Here is a 19,699-nt window from a genome sequence, read left to right as displayed (position 1 = left end):
TCCCCTAGTGCAGGGTCATGGTTTGAATGATCTCTTAAGGAAGATCAAGGAGATTCATGGACTCCTCTTGCAGGACATTGGTAAGATCCTTCCCCAGGCTCAAGCAACTTCCCATTCCTACAAGTGGCCCTGGGTTTGCCCTGATACAAATCTACAGATGGACTGGCACCTCTCCCATAAAGTGCCCATGGAGGCTTATGGACACCATGCATGGCTATATTTTTGTTTAAAAAATCAACTGAGGTCTTCATGGGATGCTCAGTAACTTGATTCCTGGAAATTAGATGATGAACTAACCACACAGAAACTCTACTGCTGCTCAAACAATTCATTTATTAAAGTTAGTGACGTGTAATCTGCCCCTAATACCAGCCAGGGTCTGTACTAAGTACTTGCTGGTAGGTTAATGAAGAAAAGATACACACAGCCCTGGTAAAGCATCCCTTATCTTGACAGCACTTACATTCTGAATAGCCTGGAAAGAAGGGCCAGAGATAGACACTAAATTTCATAAACTGAGGAGTTGTTAGGAGATGGGAAATGCTGTGGAAATAAGGAAACACTGCACACCTAGCATAAGGCGGACTCCAATCTAAAGGAAGACTGTCACTTTAAATCATGCCCATTAACATGCTGGCCCTTGTGCTTGGAGTTAGAAGCTTTGTAGCTGCTAGCGCTGCCAGCACAGAATTCACTATGAGCCTGGAAACCAAGATTTACCTTAATGTCAAGCTTGTTTTTACCTACAATCAAGATTTAGCATTACAATGTTTTTTTTTAATTGCTAATATACTTCAATAAAGTGCATCCCCACTCTCTAGAGAATTTGCTGGTATCTTTTTGCTTCTTTGTTTTTTCAGATAAGCTCTTGCTCCATAAATCAGGCTGGCTGTGTTCATTAGTTGACTGTGGTCACTAACATGTGAAAGATTTTTTTTTTAATTCATGTGTTTAAATTCTAATGAAATATCAACTGAATAGATATGCTATTTTTCAAATACCCATTTTTTTTTGTTGTTCTTACACATGGCCTTTCTCCATAGCCCTGGCTGGCTCTGAACTCCAGATCAATTAGCCTCTGTCTCCTAACTGCAGAGATTACACCACACTCATTAATTAGATGAACCTAAAGAGTTCTATTTCAAACATTGTTTAAACTTTCTAAGCTAAGTTTTTCTATTAAAACAAACTTCTTAATCCCATAGAAGGAAAGATAAACAGGGAAAAATACTTTGTTACAAGGAACTTTGCACGGGGGTGATGGAAACTGCTCTCCAGGTACAGCCCACCTGGGTACTCTCCACTATGACAGCATTGACCAGGTCATATTCTTGAGGTTCATATCCAGCCGGACACTTCAGAGAATCCAAGGTGAAAAAGATGCTGTAGTCGATCACCCCATTTCTTTCCTCTATTGAAGTAATGTAAATCTGTGGTGAGAAATGATGAAAAACTTTTTACAGCAAAGCACAATCCATCATAGTGGGATCTGCACATCCTCATTCCAGCTCTAACTGGCACACTGTTCCATCCCGCCATGGATTCCCAGACTGCCTGGTACACTGGTAATGCAATACACTGGCTCTTTGTCAACACACCTATGGCCCAGGTCCCACTTTATACCAATTCCAGCAGAGTCTCTGGAGATGGTCCCAAGATCTTTGATGAGAAACCTTTCTCTAAACATTACCCACAATTGCATAGTTAAGGCTGAGAGATTGAAGGGAATAACTTGAAAGGAATGCAGTGGGAAAGAGCTATTATTTTCCCTAATAATTTAGAACTTAATTATATGCATTCTATATTATTTCCAAATTATCTCCTTCTGGAATTCCTGTTATTTCAATAAAGAAAATGGAGTAGGCGCCAGCGGCTCATGCCTGTAACTTAGCTACTCAAGAGGCTGAGATCTGAGGACTGGGGTTTGAAGCCAGCCTGAGAGGGAAAGTCAGGGACAATTCTCAGGTGCTCAGTTCAAGCCCAAGTCTCCCCCCAGCATATACACCACACAGAAAAGAAAAGAAAAAAAAGAAAATTGACCCCTCTCTGGTAAAGAACATATTCCACCCCCTCTCTTGTGTGTGTGTATGTGTGTGTGTGTGTGTGTGTGTGTGTGTGTGTCTGTATGGGTGTCTGTGTATCTGTGTGTGCCTGTGTTTATGTTTATGTCTGTGTGTACATGCACTAATACTGGGGCTTTGAACTTAAGGACTGGGCACTGTCATTTAGCTTCTTCACTCAAGGCTGGCAATCTACCACTGTGAGCCACAGCACCACTTCCAGCTTTTTGCAGGCTAATTGGAACCAAGGATCTCACAATTTTTCATCCCCCTGCTGGCTTTGATTTATAATCCTCAGATCTCTACATCCTGAGTAGCTAGGATTATAGGCTTAGGAATCGGATGGTGAACTAATCACATAGAAGCTCTACTGCTGCTCAAATGATTCATTTATTAAAGTTAGTAACATGTAATCTGCCCCTAATATTTCCCAACCTTATTTCATGCTGCTTTCTATAGACTCTGGATCTTGAATTTTATGATTTTCCCTCAATTCTCATAAATTGTATTTATTTCTCCTGTTTCCCTGCCCCTGTTCCCATTGCCATTTGCCAGGTAAATACTTTGTACCCATCCACAACCCCTATTTTCAGATCTTCCAGAACATTCAGTAGATTTCTGAGATCAAAGATCATCATCACTAGGGGAAGATATGAATATATTTAAAAATAAGTTTGACATGGAAACAACTTACATTTTCCACATGCTTACAGTTCATGGGCTTCACCGAGTGTGCCTTGATCTTTGAGTTCCTTGACTTCTTAGAATACTCAATTTCTACCCAGTCACCCTTATAGGGCACAAAACCTGAAAGAGCCATGGAAAAAAATGAGTGACTAGAAAACTATGGTTAGGCCACTTCCTTATACTTTTCTTCTCTCTTTTCTTGTTTCTCTCTGTTTCTGTTTTTAAAGTACTATGTATTGAGTCAATGAGATGTTACCTTTGTTTATGTTAATTTTGACAAGCTACTTTGATTTATTACACACTAAAATAACTTGCATGCTATTTAAAGTACACTTTTCATACTGAAACACATCTTTTCTTTTGGAAGCCCTATGGTTTGAACTCAGGGCCTCATGCTTGCTAGGAAGGTATTCTGCCTCTTATAACACATATTTTCAGATGAAACCAACCTCAGAGTCAATTGTCCACTTGTCTATGATAATTTAGCATGACATAAATCATACCTGTAGAAAAGATGTCCAGAGAGAAGTAAAGTTTCTTATCAATGTATACAATATTTTTCTTCACACGGGTAACACAGCCAGCTAAAACTCTCATTTTGGGGTCTGGTTGTATAACGACTTCAAAATTCTCAGAGATAGCATCCACCTGTAAGATATGTAAATTGTTACTGAAAATACGATATAAAATGTCAAAATTAATTTGAATGCTTAAAACATCAATGTTGAAGGATTTTGGCATATGGTGAAGAGAGGAGGCTAGGTTGAACCTAGAGGTTTCAGACCAGCTTGTGCAATGTAATATGACCCTGTCTCACAAGATATTTTAAAGTTATCCTCAATACCAGTGAACGTATTTCACATTATCTTACAAAGAGATCAGAGGAAATAGAGAGGAAAAAAGCAATACCCATGTTTCATGCATTGATAAAAGGCATCCAGAAATTTTAATTGCACATATAGCATTAGATTCAGAGAAAAAAAATAGTGCTGTCATCTCTAGAAATTTTCAACTTATTTGGAGGAAAAGGGACAGTAAATCTTTCTAAGCAAGTAGAGTTACAGAGTATAAAGTAAGTTCAAAAATTGGTCTCAGGAATCCTGAGGCAGAAGAAAATTTCAGACTGCTAGAAGGCATGCAAGGGTATTTACCTGGAGGAAATCAGATTTGCGCTGGGTTGTGGATGGATACAAAGTATTTGCCTGGCAAATGGCATGGGAACAGGGGCAGGGAAACAGGAGAAACAAATACAATTTACAAGAATTGGGGGAAAATCATAAAATTCAAGATCCAGAGTCTACAGAAAGAAGCATGAAATAAGGTTGGGAAAATAACCTCAAATGAGGGACAGTTCTGAAAGAGCAAATCAAAATAAAGGTCAGTTTGCTTATGACAGAGATGCATACAAATATTTAATGAAATGTAAAATTTTTTTGCTTCAGCTCTGGAGTTTAAGGACAGCTAGAACAACATATTGAGACTCCCGCCTGAAACAAAAATCAGAAATCACAACCAATATTAGAAAAAAAAACCTACAGCTTCAGAGGAGTAGGACTTCAAATTTCACTATATCCACTGTACAGGTCACACAGAGACATTGAATTAAAATACAAAGCTATGCTGAAAGCCAGTAAGACAAGGACTGCCCTCAAATTCATAGTGATCTTACTTTGATTGCCTTTAGTCTGGAAGATAGTTCATCTTCTTCCACAACTGCGGTAACTTTTTGTCCAACTTTTAGAGACGCATTGCCAGTCGCATCAGCACTGAAGTAAATGGACTCATCAATCCAGCCATGATCGCTACCGAAACTTGTCACAAATCCTTCCACAGTTTTCAATTTGCTCTCACCTATAGGATGAATAAACAACAGGTTCCAGAAATCAGTCTCAAAAGCAAACACCCATTACAAAGAAATCCTACCCAAGGAAGACAATGGTAGCTGTTATCAATTTCTAGAAAGAGGGTGATTCCAATTTGAGATACAGATGATACAGATAGTACAGTTACATGCAGGGTGCTAGAGTCAGAGTGCCCAAGTTCAAATCCTGATCATACCATTTCTTAGTACAGCTCAGGGTCCTCACACCACAAGCAATGGAGGAATGTGGTTAAGAGCACAGTGTTGGAAGCTAGATTGCCTGGGTTACAGTTACAATCTAGTAAATTCACTCATCTCTGCAACCCCAAGCACAATTCTTAACAATTCTAAACTTGTTTTAAAATTTTTACTTTTTGCCAATCCTGGGGCTTGAAATCTAGGAGTGAGCACTATTGCTGAGCTTTTGTGATCAAGGCTAGCTCTTAACCCACAGCTCCGTTTCAAGCATTTTGTGGTTAACTGGAGTCTCAAGGCTTTCTTGCCCAGATTGGCTTCAAACTGCAATCCTCAGATCTTAGTTTTCTGAGTAGCTAGGACTAAGGTGTGATCCACTGGCTCTTGGCTGAACCCGTTTTTTTCTGTAATCAAGGAAAACACCAATGTTTGCCTAATTTCAATTGTAAATGCTAAGTGACATAAATGTCAACTGCTTTGAAACTGTGAGCGTCTTGAACAATCTAGAGTATAAAATGGTTTTATTATGATATCTATGTATGGTAAGTCTTTAATGGACTGCTATTTGTTTCTTTGCATTGCCAAGGATGGAGCCTGGGCTTTTCACATCCTAGGCAAGTGCCCTATTACTGACTGCACACACACTTTGCCTTTATAGGCCAGTTATTACACAGCTGTTACATTTATACCAACATACTGAGAAGCATCATGTGCTATATCTCAACAGATAGAGTATTGCAATATATCAGGGTTTTAAATCTAATCATCAAGGAGTTTGATTTTTCTGAATAAGCATAAGTGGTAAGTAGTATTCCGGAATCCTACCCCACACAGTAGTACTGCAGAAATGAAGCTCTGAACCACAGTGCCCCAGTTGCCTATTCAACAATTAGGGAGGGGGGCGGGGGGAGGATTGGGTAGGGGGGTGGGGGGAGGCTGGGAAGGGATGGGAAGGAGAAACAAAGGAGGAGGCTACAATGCTTGATAAGAAATGTACTCACTATCTTGCCCATGTAATTGTAACCCCTCTGTATAGTATTTTCACAATAAAAATAAATAAAAAACAATTAAGGGATTAGAAGCATGGCTAGGAAGTCTTTTATTATATATTATATCATGAAAATAAAATGCAGCAGAACATGAGAAATTGAAAACAGTAAGGATTATGATTAATTATTATTATTAAGTTAAATGTAGTAGTCACATCATATCTTAGGAGAAAGAGGAAGGACAGAGGAGACAACAGCCACTCAGCACATGAAAATTTGTCAGACTCTCTATTCCCAGTGGAGAAAAGAACAGGTAGTGAGGGACGCTGCCATGAGAGAGTTCAGCTCAACAGGAAGAATGGCATTCCCAGACGAGCTTCGCTAAGACCCAACCACCTCCGCTGGGAGTCTGTACTCTTCCTCCTAGGGAGGATGGCAGATCCCTGTCCCTGCTGAGCACAGTGCTAACCACAAGGCAATAATCTCGTCCCACCACCCTCCTGAGGACTCTGAATGCCCTCTGATAGATTAATTAAGTCAGGTGTGTTGGATGTGGGTGTGGGGTATCAATTCTGCTAGGTCACTGCCTCGCTGTGTGCCTCTGTTCCCTATTACCCTGACATGGCAATGCTAGGCGTGCTCTTCTTAGACTAAATTAATGACACACATGCCTTAGAGCCCTTAGTCCCATGCCTGGAACATACAAGCACTAGACACAAATTAGTATTACTATAAATCAGATCAGAGACATCAGTCACCCAGCAAACGTCCTCATGTGGAATCTGTTGCCCCTCCCCCCCACCCCACCAAGCGCCGATCTTACCCCATCTCCTTTGATGGTCCACTGTAGGATAGACCTGGGGCAGGGCTCCAGGAAATACAGAGAAGCACTTAAACCTGCCTCCTGCTCTCCCCTGCATGGCAGATGTGTGATGGGCCCACTTGGCTTCGATCACACACAAGAACAAATTCGGCCCCAAGGTAGAGCGTTTTGCTTCTCCCAGAAACAGAAAACGTTGGAGCCCACCAAGCATTTTGTGACACAACTTCTGTGTATTAGCCCAAACACTTCCTATTTGGGTTCGACAAAGGGCGTTGGGGCATGGATATAGGATGCCCTAACACTGGAAGTCTCCGGGACCCCCACTCCCCGCCACCGGACATTCTAGAAGGCCTAGCCCCACCCCTCACACTCTTCCCTCCTGAGGCCCAGGGGCAGAGGCCAGAGCGGAGAGCCGTTAGGAGCATTAGGAGAACCGTTAGGATGCGGTGGACCAGGGGGACTTGCAGAGGGGTACCTTGCACCGTCTCCTGCTGTTCTTCGTTGGTGTCCGCCCTTCTTCGGAAGAAAGTGAAAATTTGGCTCAAAAGCCTAAACATAGTTCTGTTACTACTGGCACTCCTGTGCCTCACAGCCAATGTGTCTACGACACCTCCTCTGTCTGAAGGTCCTGAGGTCACAATCTTCAGTTAAGGTCTGGCCTCAGCCCCTGTGATGGACAGGGACACTGCACCACACAGGAGCTAGCATCTGCCTTTTAAACTCCACCTCCGAAGAGGCCCGCCTTTTTCTTCATTTGGCCAACGAAGATGCTATCAATAGTCACGTGGACTCCTATGGCCAATAAGAGGTAGTCGGCAGGAAAGTCAGGGCTCCACCTATTTAATGCAAGGTCACCAATCTCAGGAAAATGGCTTGGGCGCTAAACCACACTGGCCACAAGTACCCGGGGTTATAATTTGGGGTCAGAAAGTTTAAGGTATGGTATAGATGGGTGCTGGTGGTTCATGCTTGTAATACTAGCTACTTAGGATGCTGAGATCTGAAGATGGTCTTTGAAGCCAGTCTAAGCAAGAAAGCCCAGGAGACTCTTAACCTCCAATTACCTTCCAAAAGGCCAGAAGTGGAGCTGTGGCTCAAGTGGTAGAGCGCAAAAGGTCAGAAACAGCACACAGGTCTCGAGTTCAAGCCCCAGGATAGTATACACACATAAAAAAAGATATGGCAGACACCTTCCCCCATGCTGTGCAAATGAAAATAAATCTAGCATGATGTTTAGCATAAGGACTACCCACCCAGTGGATAGTCACTACTGTTCAGCAGGAATCTTATGTCAGTCCCATGAAGATGTCACTTTTATAGATGCCCAGTACCTGTCTTGTACTAGGGTTCCTTTATGGAGCCCAGTAATAATTTATCTTACAATTATTTAATGACCATTGATAAAACTTATCCATTGCTTACTAATTATATTGATTGCTACACAGATCCTATTTATTCATTCGCTCAGTAAATATTTGTTGAGTCCTGTGAACCAGTAAAACAGCTCTGAAATTAGTGAATAAAATAGGCAGTTAGTTTGGCCCAATAATAGTAAGTTTCTCATACCAGGTAGGAGAGGATATGAAGTAAAGCCTTTCTCTCAAGGCTTTGTTACAAATATTAAAGTTACATACATAATATACTGAAAGGTAATGGACATATTGAGAAATATAACAGGATGACAGGTGTCTAAGAGTTTGACTGCAATTTCAAATCGGGTGGGCAAGATAGGCATCTTTAGGAAGAATACAGGAGCAAAATCTTGAAGGTTCTCCTGCTTGGAAGAGGGGTTCTTCAGGAAGACAATGTGTGAAGAAACCTGATGCAAGAGTTGCTTGCTGTGGCCAGATGCCAGTGTCTTGTGCCTGTAATCCTAGCTACTCATGTGGCTGCAACCTATGGATAGTGGTTCTAAACCAACCTGGTCAGGAAAGTCTAGGAAACTCATCTCCAATTAATCACTAAAAAGATGGAAGTGGAACTGTGGTTCGAGTTGTACAGTGCTACCCTTATGCAAAAAGAGCTCAGGGACAGCACCCAGGCCCTATGTTCAAGTCCTAGAACCAATGCAAAAAAAGGGTTCGCTTATGTGTTCAAAGAGAACATAAAAAGATGTGGCAGAGGAAGTAAGAGATTAAAGATTGGGAAATAGGAAAAAGAGGTCTATGGTAAACCATTTAGGACACTATAATTAGTTTTTATTATGTATCTGAAGGATTTGTAGCTTTAGAGGAGTCCTTTTGGGTACTTTGGTGGTGAATAGGCTCTAGGGAACTTCAGCACAGAGCATAGAGACCTACTAGGAAGGAACTGCTACAATCCATGACCACAATGGATCTTTTCTCTACTCCTGCACAGAACAAGACTGCACAGTTGCAAATAATGGCAGAGATGGATAAGAGGGGCCCAAAAGGTGAGAAGCAGGATGTCCTTGGAAATGGGCCAGAAATGTTCATTGGATTCTTGGGCTCACCAGTGTTCAAGAAAGTAGATTTGGGAGCAATGGCTCACATGATGAGCAGAGGGAGGGTGTCCTGAGCTTTCAACAGATATCAGCATGAGAATCATGAAGAGGAGAAGAAAGTGTTTTCCTTGTGGTATTAGTAATAGCTATAGCTTCAGAGTGTGTTTCAGTGCTGGGCATTGTTTTGAGCTTGTCACTGTCTTGAGTGTTTATTGTTGCTGCATTGTTATAGGAGAGCCTTGACACAAGAGAAAGTTGGATAATTTAACTAAGGCAGAGATGGGTCTCTGGCCCAAGTAGTGTGTCTCTATCTTTGATGCCCATAAACACAGTGTTATACTCAACCCCCAGCCTGGTTACCTCCTCTCATCCAAGATATCTCCAGGGAGAGGTAAAATCCCCACACAGAGGGATGTTTCATGGATTAGGATGTCAGATGTCTGTTTGTGGCTTTTTAGAAACATGAAGGACAATGGGTGAGCTCTCCACAGAGGGAGGTGACAAAGATCTTTCCCTGGGGCCCCACCATCTCAGTTGTGGGTGTTTGTATGAGGGAAATCAGTCTTTTCTGTCTAACTAACGTGTCCCCATTATATGCTAAGTCACTTTTTAAATCAAGTTTCCTGAAATTGTTCTGTCAAACCAAAGTTTTCACATCCTGTGATAAGGTATCTTGACACCAGGTTCCTAAAATTGCTTACTTCTACTGACCTTCCCAACTTCCTTAAAAACTGCAACTTTACCAGGACAAGAAGAATATGAGTCTTTTAATTCCACCAATAGGATTAAAGGGCAGAACAGTGCTCCTTGCATTAGGATGAAAAGAAAGTGGACTGCTTACTCTGTGTGCCTGCAAGACTCTAGCTTGAGTTGCTACAGCACTCTTCTGCACAGAAGTAAATTTGCAATGCCAGTATCTCCTTTGTCTCTTACATGTCTGCTTTTTTGACACCAGAGGGTCACAATATCCAATAATTGTGGGGGATCGACCACAATCGTCATTCCATTCATGGAAAGAGATCCAGACTCCCTCCCTGGGGAAATGTGTCCTGCTGCCTGGTTGCTGAAGCCCTGAAGATTGGTTAGCTGTGGGTGTCTTCCCAGACTCTTTGGAGATTTCTGCAATGTAAATGAAAGCCCTAAGGGCAGGTATCAGCAGCAACCAAGTAACTCTGCATAGACCAGGTAAGAAACATCACGAGAGTGACAAGGTATGCTTTGGTGGTTGGGATTCTGGAGGTTGACTGTTATATGAATGAGAAGTGTCTAAAGACATGAAGCAAGAATTGAGTCCCAATCTACATTTCTGTAGTGAGGGCAGTGTTAGATTCAAATTTCAACTAATCCAGCTTAGGGACTTATACTGACCTGCCAATTGCTAAGGGGCACTGTTGGAGGTGGACCAAGTGAAAGAAAATTCAGAAGAATCTAGGCCTAAAAAGTACCATGGGACCTAACTATTCAGAAGGCTGAAATCTGAAGATTGCAGTTCAAAGCCAGCCCAGCAGGAAAGTTTGAGATTCTTTTTTGGGGGGTCCAGTCGTGGGCCTGAACTCTCGACCTGGGCGCTGTCCCTCAGCTCTTCAGCCCACGGCTTAGCACTCTACCACTTGAGCCACAGCGCCACTTCCAGCTTTTTTCTGCTTATGTGGTGCTGAGGAATCGAACCCAGGGCCTCATGCATGCAAGGCAAGCCACTCTTCCACTGAGCCACCTTCCCAGCCCAAGTCTGAGATTCTTCTCTCCAATTAACTACTAAAAGGATGGAAATGGAGCTGTAACTCAAAGTGGTAGCACACTAGCTTTGAGCACAAAAGCTCAGGAACAGTTCCCAGGCCCTGAGTTCAAGCCCTAGGACAAAAACAAAACAGAACAAAATAATCCCCCCCCCAAAAAACCAGACACTAAAGAAAAAGAGACAAAATGCCCTGAGTGAGATTCATTGTCTTCTCTTCCTCCTTTTATAATCGTACTGTTCCCTCAGGCCAGGCACTAGAGACAACTTTCCCACTTCCATTTTTTTGTCAAGGTGATGTACAGAGGGGTTACAGTTGCATAAGTAAGGTAATAAGTACATTTCTTGTCAAACTTGCTACCCCTTCCCTCATTTTTCTCCTACCTTCCCTCCCCCACCAGCTCCCCACCAAGTTGTACAAATCATTTCCAACATACTCTCTTGTGTATATCGCTGTTGCATTGGTTCCCCCTTTGTCCTTTGTCTCACCATTTGGTTGTTCCCCTTCCCTTCCCTAATTCAAATAAACATATATACAATACCAGGGTACCAATATCAAATACAATTCCCCCCTCTCCCTTGTCCTCTTCTTCTTCCTCTCTGTTCCTCTTTCCTGGCTCCCTATCCAGAGAGAAGGAATTAGAGAAATGCCACACAGATCTTGAAAATCTCCCCCTTGAAACTGGGGAAACTGAGCAGAGGGGCAGGACCTGCTTCGTTAGAGAGAAGAAGGGGAACAGTCTGCCTGCTCGGTGTGCTTACTTGCCAGCTTTCTGGCTGATGGCCCAAATCAACTTTACTTCTACAGAAGTAAATTTTGCCTTGCTGAGACCCAAAACAAAAACAAACTGGGGAAAAATCGTATTCTTTCCTTCCTCAGAGAGAGGTCACACTGGGGCTGGGGGGAGGAGGTAGAATTGGATTTATCAACACTCCCATCAGAGGTCTGAGATCTGAAACCTTAAGAGACAGTTCTCTGCTCGAAAGTCAATTCATTTCTGGGCCCACAGTTATATATTTGGGCTGAGCTGATGTCCATTTTAGGAATCCTCTTCTCTAGTGAGCAAAGGGATATGATCTATACAGCACCAATGGCCATTGGGAATGAAACCATCTGCCTGGAGAAAATGTCCCTGCAGCCAATGTCAAGTTCCGTTTCTCAACCAGGACCATCAGTGGGATAGTAATAATAATCCAGGACATTGGAACATATCAGGGGCTTGAGAAATTTCATTACCAAGGGAATCAAAGAATCAGTTCCTATTCATAAAATATGTTCAAAGTTTTTGATGTCCAACATGGAAAAGATGAAGGGCCAGCTGAATTTCTCAGATTGCTAAAGGATCAGGTGAGGAAACATGTAGATTTAGACCTAGAAGATGCCCAGAATAAGGAATGTTAAGACTCAGTTTTGGCCAGGCACTGGTGGCTCACACCTATAATCCGAGCTACTCAGGAGGTAGAAAGCCAGCCTGGGCAGGAAAGTTCCCGAAACTCTTATCTCCAATTAACCACCAAAAAACTGGAAGTAGTGCTGTGGCTCAAAGTGATAGAGCCCTAGTCTTGAGTAAAAGAGCTCGGGGACAGCGCCCAAGCCCTGAGTTCAATCCCCATGACTAACCAAAATAAAACAAAACAAAAAACCCAAAAGCAACAACACCAAAACAAACCAAAATACCAACTCCATTTTATTACATACAGTTGGTCATATATAGTCAAGAAATTACCAAAATGACAAAAGTGGAAGGCTAGATTGGTGGAGGAGTTATTGACCCAGGCACAGAAAGTATATGTAAGGAGGGATGAAGAAAGACAGAAACAGAAGGCAAAAATTTTACTCTCTATTATGGAGCAAGCCAACAAAGGGAGACCAAATCAATGACCATTGGTCCTCACTCCACCTGACCCCTGCCTCAAGAGCTAGGAAACTAGAAAATCAGAAAGTGGGGCCAAAGAAAGGGGAAAGGAAATGACTTAAATGTGGCAAGACTGGGTATTTTCAAGAAAGATTGCCTAGAATGGGAGAAAGAAAGAAGAGAAGCCACACACCCCCATCTTTGATGAGTAATAGGGGAGTTAAGGGATCATTTACTCAGGAGGGTCCCATCCAGAGTCCTTAATAAATTTAGAGGTGGGACCACCAGAGGAAACTGTAACCTTCTTGATTGATGCAAGAGCCTTTAGATCCTCCCTCTGCTTTCTGCCCAAAGATCTAGTTTGTTCCCTTGAGTTACTCTTGTTCTTAGGAGTGAAGGGAGAGAGAAGGTTTCTCTGCCCAGGTGTTACAGGAAACAGATGTTTCCCAAACCCAAATACCAAATTGCAGTTCCTTTTGGTCCCCAAGGCAGACACTAATTTATTTCATTGAAACTTAATAACAAAATTGGGAATTGGTCTACATATTAATAGGGACAAAATATTTGCATCCCTAAATTAATTCACTCCCTGGGCTGAGAAGTCCTTGGTATAGGTTAAAGAAGGAAACAGGGGTAGCTTTCACTTTCTGCCTACTCAAATTCAGCTAAAGCACTGGAGAGGTTGTATGGAGAGAACAATATCCCATTCCTTTAGAGGGAAGGATAGAGATCGATTTGGGATAGCTCCTTGAGCCATGCATGTCCCATATTCCCAGTCAAAATGGCTTAGTAATCCTATCAACGGGTCCAGGACCTCAGGCCCATTAAACAGATTGTCCAGATTAGACCTCCAATAGTTCCCCATCCCTGTATACTTCTCAGTAAGATCTTCTACAATCTTCAGTGCTTTAGTGTGGTAGATAAATTGGAATAGACCCTTCACTGTAGAAAATATACACGTGGCAAATGATTTAAAGCATGTGCAACCATCATTAGTAATTGGGGATTGAAAGTATAACTTAAAAGGTGAGATATCACTTATTACACAGGAAGAAAAAGTCCAAATTTAAAAATCCTACTTTAGCAAGTATTGGGAGGTATGTGGAACATTAAAAACTCATACCCTGTCGTGTGGGGCACAAGAAATCACAACCAACATGGAGACCTGTGTGTCAGGTTCTTGAGAAGCTAAAACTACCCTTCTCACATTATTGGAATGTTCCACTCAAATTTACCAAAGTGGAAAGTTAAACCACGTCCATGTAAAGGCAAATTTGTGACTTTTCAAAACATCTTTCCATGTTGCTCAAATACCAGAGTGGTAGAGCATTTTCCTAGCAGGCATGAGGCCCAGAGTTCAATCCTCACCATCATAAAGAATGAAAAAGGGTTTCTGACAGAAGTTGGAAACTATGCATCTATGATGGTGGACAGTTGAGTGTATGAACAAGCCATTAGATATCCATACCATGGTACATATAGGAAAGAAACATTCACGAGTGTAACCGGGTACATTAAATTTAAGAGACAAGAGCCTGGTCCTGTGGTTTGAAAGCAAAGACAGATAAGGATAGAACAGATGAAGGAGTTAGCAAGTTTGAGGAGAGCAGGAAGAAATATATAGAGCCATGGACTTTAGGGGCAAGTGGAACTCTGCCCAGGGAGGAAATGACAATGTTTTTGCTGGTGCAGTGAGGGAGGGAAGAAGGAAGAAAAGCCTCTGAGAGTTTGTTCAGATCCCCCACTTGGAGTGTAGCACCATATAAATAAATAAATAAGAGATATACATATATCTATTATATATGTATATATGTATATATACATATGCACAGTGAAGAGACTATTTCCCTCACCATTGTACCTTCTTGTCTCCTTTTATGATAATACCATACTGTTAGGATCAGTGTGGCTTTGTATTTTTTTCCCAAATAAGGATGTGGGATGCCTCCAGCTTTGTTCTTGCTCAGGATTGCTTCACATAACAGTTTAGTATGAAACTACAGACAATTCATTAGTAGCTGTATTCAGATGAGTTAATTTAAAAAATTCCCCATAATGAGACAAAGGACAAAGGGTGAACCGATACAATAGTGATACTCACAAAGACACTATGTTGTAAATGAACTTTACAACTTTGTGGGGAGGGGAGTCCAGGGGATAGTAGGAGAATACCAAGGACAGGATAGTAATCTTTGACAAGAATTGTACTCATTTCCTTACTTATGTAACTGTAACCCCCTGTATACATCACCTTTACAAAACAAAATCCCTGTAGAGGAAAGCTAAGGCCCTGGGAATAATGAGTCCTGAAGGGGAAATGCCCCACAATGAGGTTGCCATGAAGGAGTGAATGGATCTTTTAGCACAGGGAATACGTGAACAGGAAAGTAACAGCACGATACCAACATAATCCCAGCACCTCCAGAGGGCTGTGTACCCATCTCTCCCTCCCATCAGAGGGTCCACTATGGGGTGTAGGAAGAGGGGGAGAGTAAGCACTCAAGCAGCTCTGTGTTTATAGAAAAGCAGAATCTCTCCCATGTGACATACATGCACCATTTGTGAGAAACCTCTTTAAGGAGAGGTCATCCTCCATGCCTTAGAGTATAGCAAGTGGTGTTTGAAACCATAGGCCTGTGAGGATGGTCCACCCATAGTTATGTGATTATACAAGTCCTAGGTGTGAAGGGACTCTGGATCCCAGCTTTATTCCCAACCAAATGTTGGACAAGTGCTGCGTGCAGACAGGAGACTGTGGACTGCAGGGGAATGCATTATCAGAGCAGCCTCCATGGTCACATTCACACAGTCTTAGGGGGAAGACAAAGTGTAGTCATGCACTCAGTATCACCAACCATGTCACAGCAAAAACACAACTGTCCCCTTGTTCTTCTCAGCCAACCTACTTCTGGGTGACCGGACCCTTACATTTTCTTCAACTTGTAGATTGGAGAACAGGCAATGTTAAAGCCTCCCCCACCCCACCCCCTGCCCACTCAAGATGGCAGGAGGATATCCAAGTGCGTATTCATGAATGAGATAGAAGGCAGCATCCAGCATGGCTTCCAGAAACGAACAGGAGATAACCATTTTCTCTGTCAGTCAAGACTAAGTAGACAGCAATTCTTGTCAGCTCATAGCTGAGAGCAGCCACAGGTTCCAGTCAACACTACCATAACAAAAAGTAAGATAACCTATAGAAAGCACGACGTTGATGCTTGTCATTGATCTTCTATTCACTTGGACAATTGGATCAGGTACCAATATCTGTATCTGGATTTGTCTCAATACCTCTCCCAGACCTAGTCTCTATCCCTCCCCTTTTAATTCCAGCTTGTTAAAGTAAAGCAAAACATTCCTAGATCTATCCTAATGAGAAGTTTGGGATTTGGTTCTTAACCAACTAAATCAGAATCTCTGGAAATGGAACCTAGGCACTGACACTATTTTTTTCTGCAGTGGGGTTTGAACTCAGGGCTTTATACATGATAGAGAGGTACTCCATTGCTTAAGCCACACCCTCAGCATCTTGAGTTTTGGATTTGAGCCAGGTTTTCTTGTTCTTTACAATTTGCTGACAAATATTGCTTCATTATTGGTTTTCTTCCACTCTAGAGGAACTTCTTTCCTGGTCTTTCATTGCATCCTGAAGGCCCTCACCTACCCCTGTGGGACTAATTGACGGCTTATACCAACAGCACCATGGTACCAGTTCTTGCACTCTTTCTTCTCTGAGGGGCTCAGAAAGACAGCAGGGTCTGTGGTGAATGACTATGCCATCTGGGACTGATTTGGTCACGTTTCCCACGTGCCTGTCTAGGGAAGAACAGCATGGAATTTTCCCCCGTCCCCTCCGTCCCCTTGTGTTTTAGAGGAAGAGCAAGTGTTCCCTGTGACTCCAACAGTCCTGGTAATTCTGACCCTGGGACTGCTAAAGAAGGAAGTCCTGGCCTTGTGAGAACACTGGACACTGCTCACATGTAAATGCCTGCTCTGCCTGGACCCAGTCCTATATCATGTCATATACCCAACCCTCTGAGCCCCTGTTCCTCATATTCCCAGGAAGAACAGAGGGATAGGACCTCAGGAGTCACTCACCACAATGATGCTCCAAATGTCACCCTAGTGGAGAGAAACCATAAGTCCTTGGAGCAGGTTACCACATCGTCAGAGATTCAAGGGGAGCAAAGGCTACAGATTGCTATTAATGCTTGAGACTAGGAGATAGTTTCACTTCAGGCTACACCAGACTGATCTTCCTCCTCCTAGGACATTGATAGCAGTATACAACAGCAGTTATACATTCTGGTCACACATAAGTCACTACTGTTATACATTCCTATTCAGCTACTACAACAAAGCTGGCTTCTATTCTGCTCCTAGGTGTGCAGAGGAGGTCCTGAGGCCCCGAGACTGGGCTGACACAGGTCTTGCCTCCAAGCCTTCTCAAAAGGCTACTAATAGGGCTACCATGCATTCCTTCTTCCTTCTTACCGCAGTCCAGATGTAGCAACCAAGACTGCTCTTCACTTGCAGCACCATCCTCCACAGCAAACAAAGCTCCATCCCTCTCACCATCAGGACATTACAGTTCACTTCCCACAGCATGCCAACTCATGCCCCATATCCCCAGTTTGCAGTGGGCTCAGGACTTACTCCCTGGACCTTCTCCACATGTGACCCTAAGGAGGGTCCTGGACATACATTTTCCAGTGGGCCTCTTGAAAAAGGACTTGCAAGGCAGACATGGGTGCAGAGAAGGTGCCAAGGATGGTGAGAAGGCTTAGCCAATAAGCATGTGACTCCTCTTGCCACCAAGGAAGTGGGCAGAATGGGTAGAATGGGTGCCTTCAGGGTGAAGTTCAATCAGATAGAACCATGCAGGCCAGCAGAGCTGCAAGACGGTCTACCTAGTTCCCAGAGACCTGTGTCCGAAGTTTCTGTTCTCAAATACCACATGTAAGAAAGATGTGATTGGGCACTACCATAGTGACCACAGAGCACCCAGAAAGTGCTGGAGGGGAACTGCACTAAAGTTCTTAAAGTGTGTGCAGCGAGAGTTCCAGGGTCTTCACACATGAGGATCATGGCCGGCTGAAGGCATCTTCTCTTCAGACAGGTGTGACAAGCCTTGCTCCAGTCTCCCCATCCCTCTGCTCCAGGCTTTTGCCCCAGGGAACCCGCAGATGATCAGTGCCCTAGGAGCTCAGAAGTTAGCCAGGGTTCCGCTGCACAGCTAGGATCTCTATTTTCCTGATGTCAAATTGAATACAGCGTCACTCCACCTTGGGAATTGCAGCAGAATGGTTAGAGGTGAGGCTCTGCAGCTTCACGCTTGTTCCTCCCTTCCTCCTTTCCTAGTCCCCATACCTCACGGTTTTTCCTCTTATTCTTCCATCCAAACTGTGGCCCAGGGGTGGCTGCCTCTTGCTGAAGGTCCTGGTAGCATCCTCCGTTGGCTTCCGATGTAGTTCAAGGGAGTCACCAGCAGATGTCATGACTGTCATTAGCACGGGATGCAGGCAGGGTGCGGAGGTGAGGCATGGACTATTCATCAACAGCTCTGGGAAAATTACCTTGCTGTAAACCAATCAGGATGAGATATATAGGTTTACAAAATCAACGCAAGGCACAGGACCTCAAGCAACCAAAAACTCCACAGGCCCTTGGGTGCTTTTGATTCCTGTACTCACTACAACAGTGATTTGAAAATTCAACTGGGCAGTAGAACATCCCAGGAGGCCTCAAAAGACTTTTCAGAAGCCCTGTAAGTGCCGGGAGATGGTCAACCCATGTTTTACTGTAGACGCAGTGCAGTCAGAGGTGTTGAAAGGAGGAATCAGCTGGATGGAATCCTGGCTTTTCAGGTTGTGAGCTCGGTGAGTTTGGTCAGGTCTCTCACTCTCTGGGCTTCAATTTTCTCATCTGAAAAATGATTAATAATCACAGGGTTCCATGAGGAGCCAATGAAATAATGCATAGAAATCAACGCTCTGCACAGTAGTGTCTGCCCTGGTTTCCTAGGGCTGAGGAAACCAGTCACACCCACCTGGTGAACAGAGGGCTGAAATCAAGGTGTCTGTAGGATCGCCATCCTCTAAGGCTGTAGGAGGGACTCCTCTTTACTCCTTCCAGCTTCTAGTGATTGTCACATCATCTGGCCTCCGTGTCTCTGTGACTATTTTTTAAGCACATGGGTCATATTGGTTTTACAGTCTACCGTGATCGTGTAGGACTTCATGCTAACTTGACTACATTTCCAAAGACTCTTTGCAAAGTTACATTCTCAACTTCCAGGTTGACAGAGAGCTGAGGAGGACAGCTCAATAAAGTGTCTAGCATGTGAAGGTGGAGAGTAAATGGATGCTCCGTTTTCTTAGTTATCAGCTTTTTTCTTTGTCAGTTATGGGGCTTGAACTCAGGGTCTGAGCTCTGTCTCTGAGCCTCTTTGTGCTCAAGGCTAGCACTCTACCACTGAGCCACAGCACCACTTCCAGTTTTTGAGTGGTTAATTGGAGCCAAGAATCTCATGGGGATTTTTCCACCTGGCCTGGGGCTTGGGCCTACTATCCTCAGTTCTCAGCTTCCAGAGTAGCTAGAATTGCAGATGTGAGCCATCAGCACCTGGCTAGCTATCAGCTTGATTTGTGGTTATTCAGGCTCAGTCAGAGTGGCTTTAAAAGGCAGGAATGTGCTGGCTGGTGTTCCAGAACAAATCTTTATCACTAAATACAATGGCTCTGCCACTTAAGAGCATTACTCCACCTCCAGGAGTCTCCAATTCATGACTGGAGCAATTAGAATGCTTGACACCATTCTGCAGGCTGCCAAGAAGACTAAATGCTATCTCTTTAATAAAATCACCTGACATATAGAAAGGGGCAGATCAATAGATGTTTCCATGATGATACACAAATCAAAAGCAGTATGTCAAGTGCTTTTTCCATGGAAATCACTACCACTCATTCTACATCCTTTGCACCTGGTTAGTCTTCTGCTAACCTGCCCCATTCAGGTGCAGCAACTCAA

The 19,699-nt window shown here is 43.2% G+C and overlaps 1 protein-coding gene across 1 annotated transcript; it reads right to left on the bottom strand.

The window, feature by feature from the left end:
- Positions 1-1,235: 1,235 nt before the first annotated feature.
- LOC105986913 (cancer/testis antigen 55-like) lies at positions 1,236-18,177 on the bottom strand. Its single transcript, XM_013018053.1, has 7 exons — positions 18,041-18,177; positions 7,091-7,131; positions 4,417-4,598; positions 3,899-3,949; positions 3,240-3,395; positions 2,755-2,904; positions 1,236-1,430 (listed from the first exon to the last, which is right to left on the bottom strand). The coding sequence occupies exons 1-7, from the start codon at positions 18,175-18,177 to the stop codon at positions 1,236-1,238; spliced, it is 912 nt and encodes a 303-aa protein (XP_012873507.1).
- Positions 18,178-19,699: the final 1,522 nt, after the last annotated feature.

The sequence above is a fragment of the Dipodomys ordii genome, unplaced genomic scaffold (assembly GCF_000151885.1).
Source record: "Dipodomys ordii isolate 6190 unplaced genomic scaffold, Dord_2.0 Scaffold38, whole genome shotgun sequence".
In the NCBI taxonomy this organism is placed as follows: domain Eukaryota; kingdom Metazoa; phylum Chordata; class Mammalia; order Rodentia; family Heteromyidae; genus Dipodomys; species Dipodomys ordii.
The sequence above is the reverse complement of the archived record's forward strand: the minus strand, read 5'-3'. Positions and strand labels throughout refer to the sequence as shown.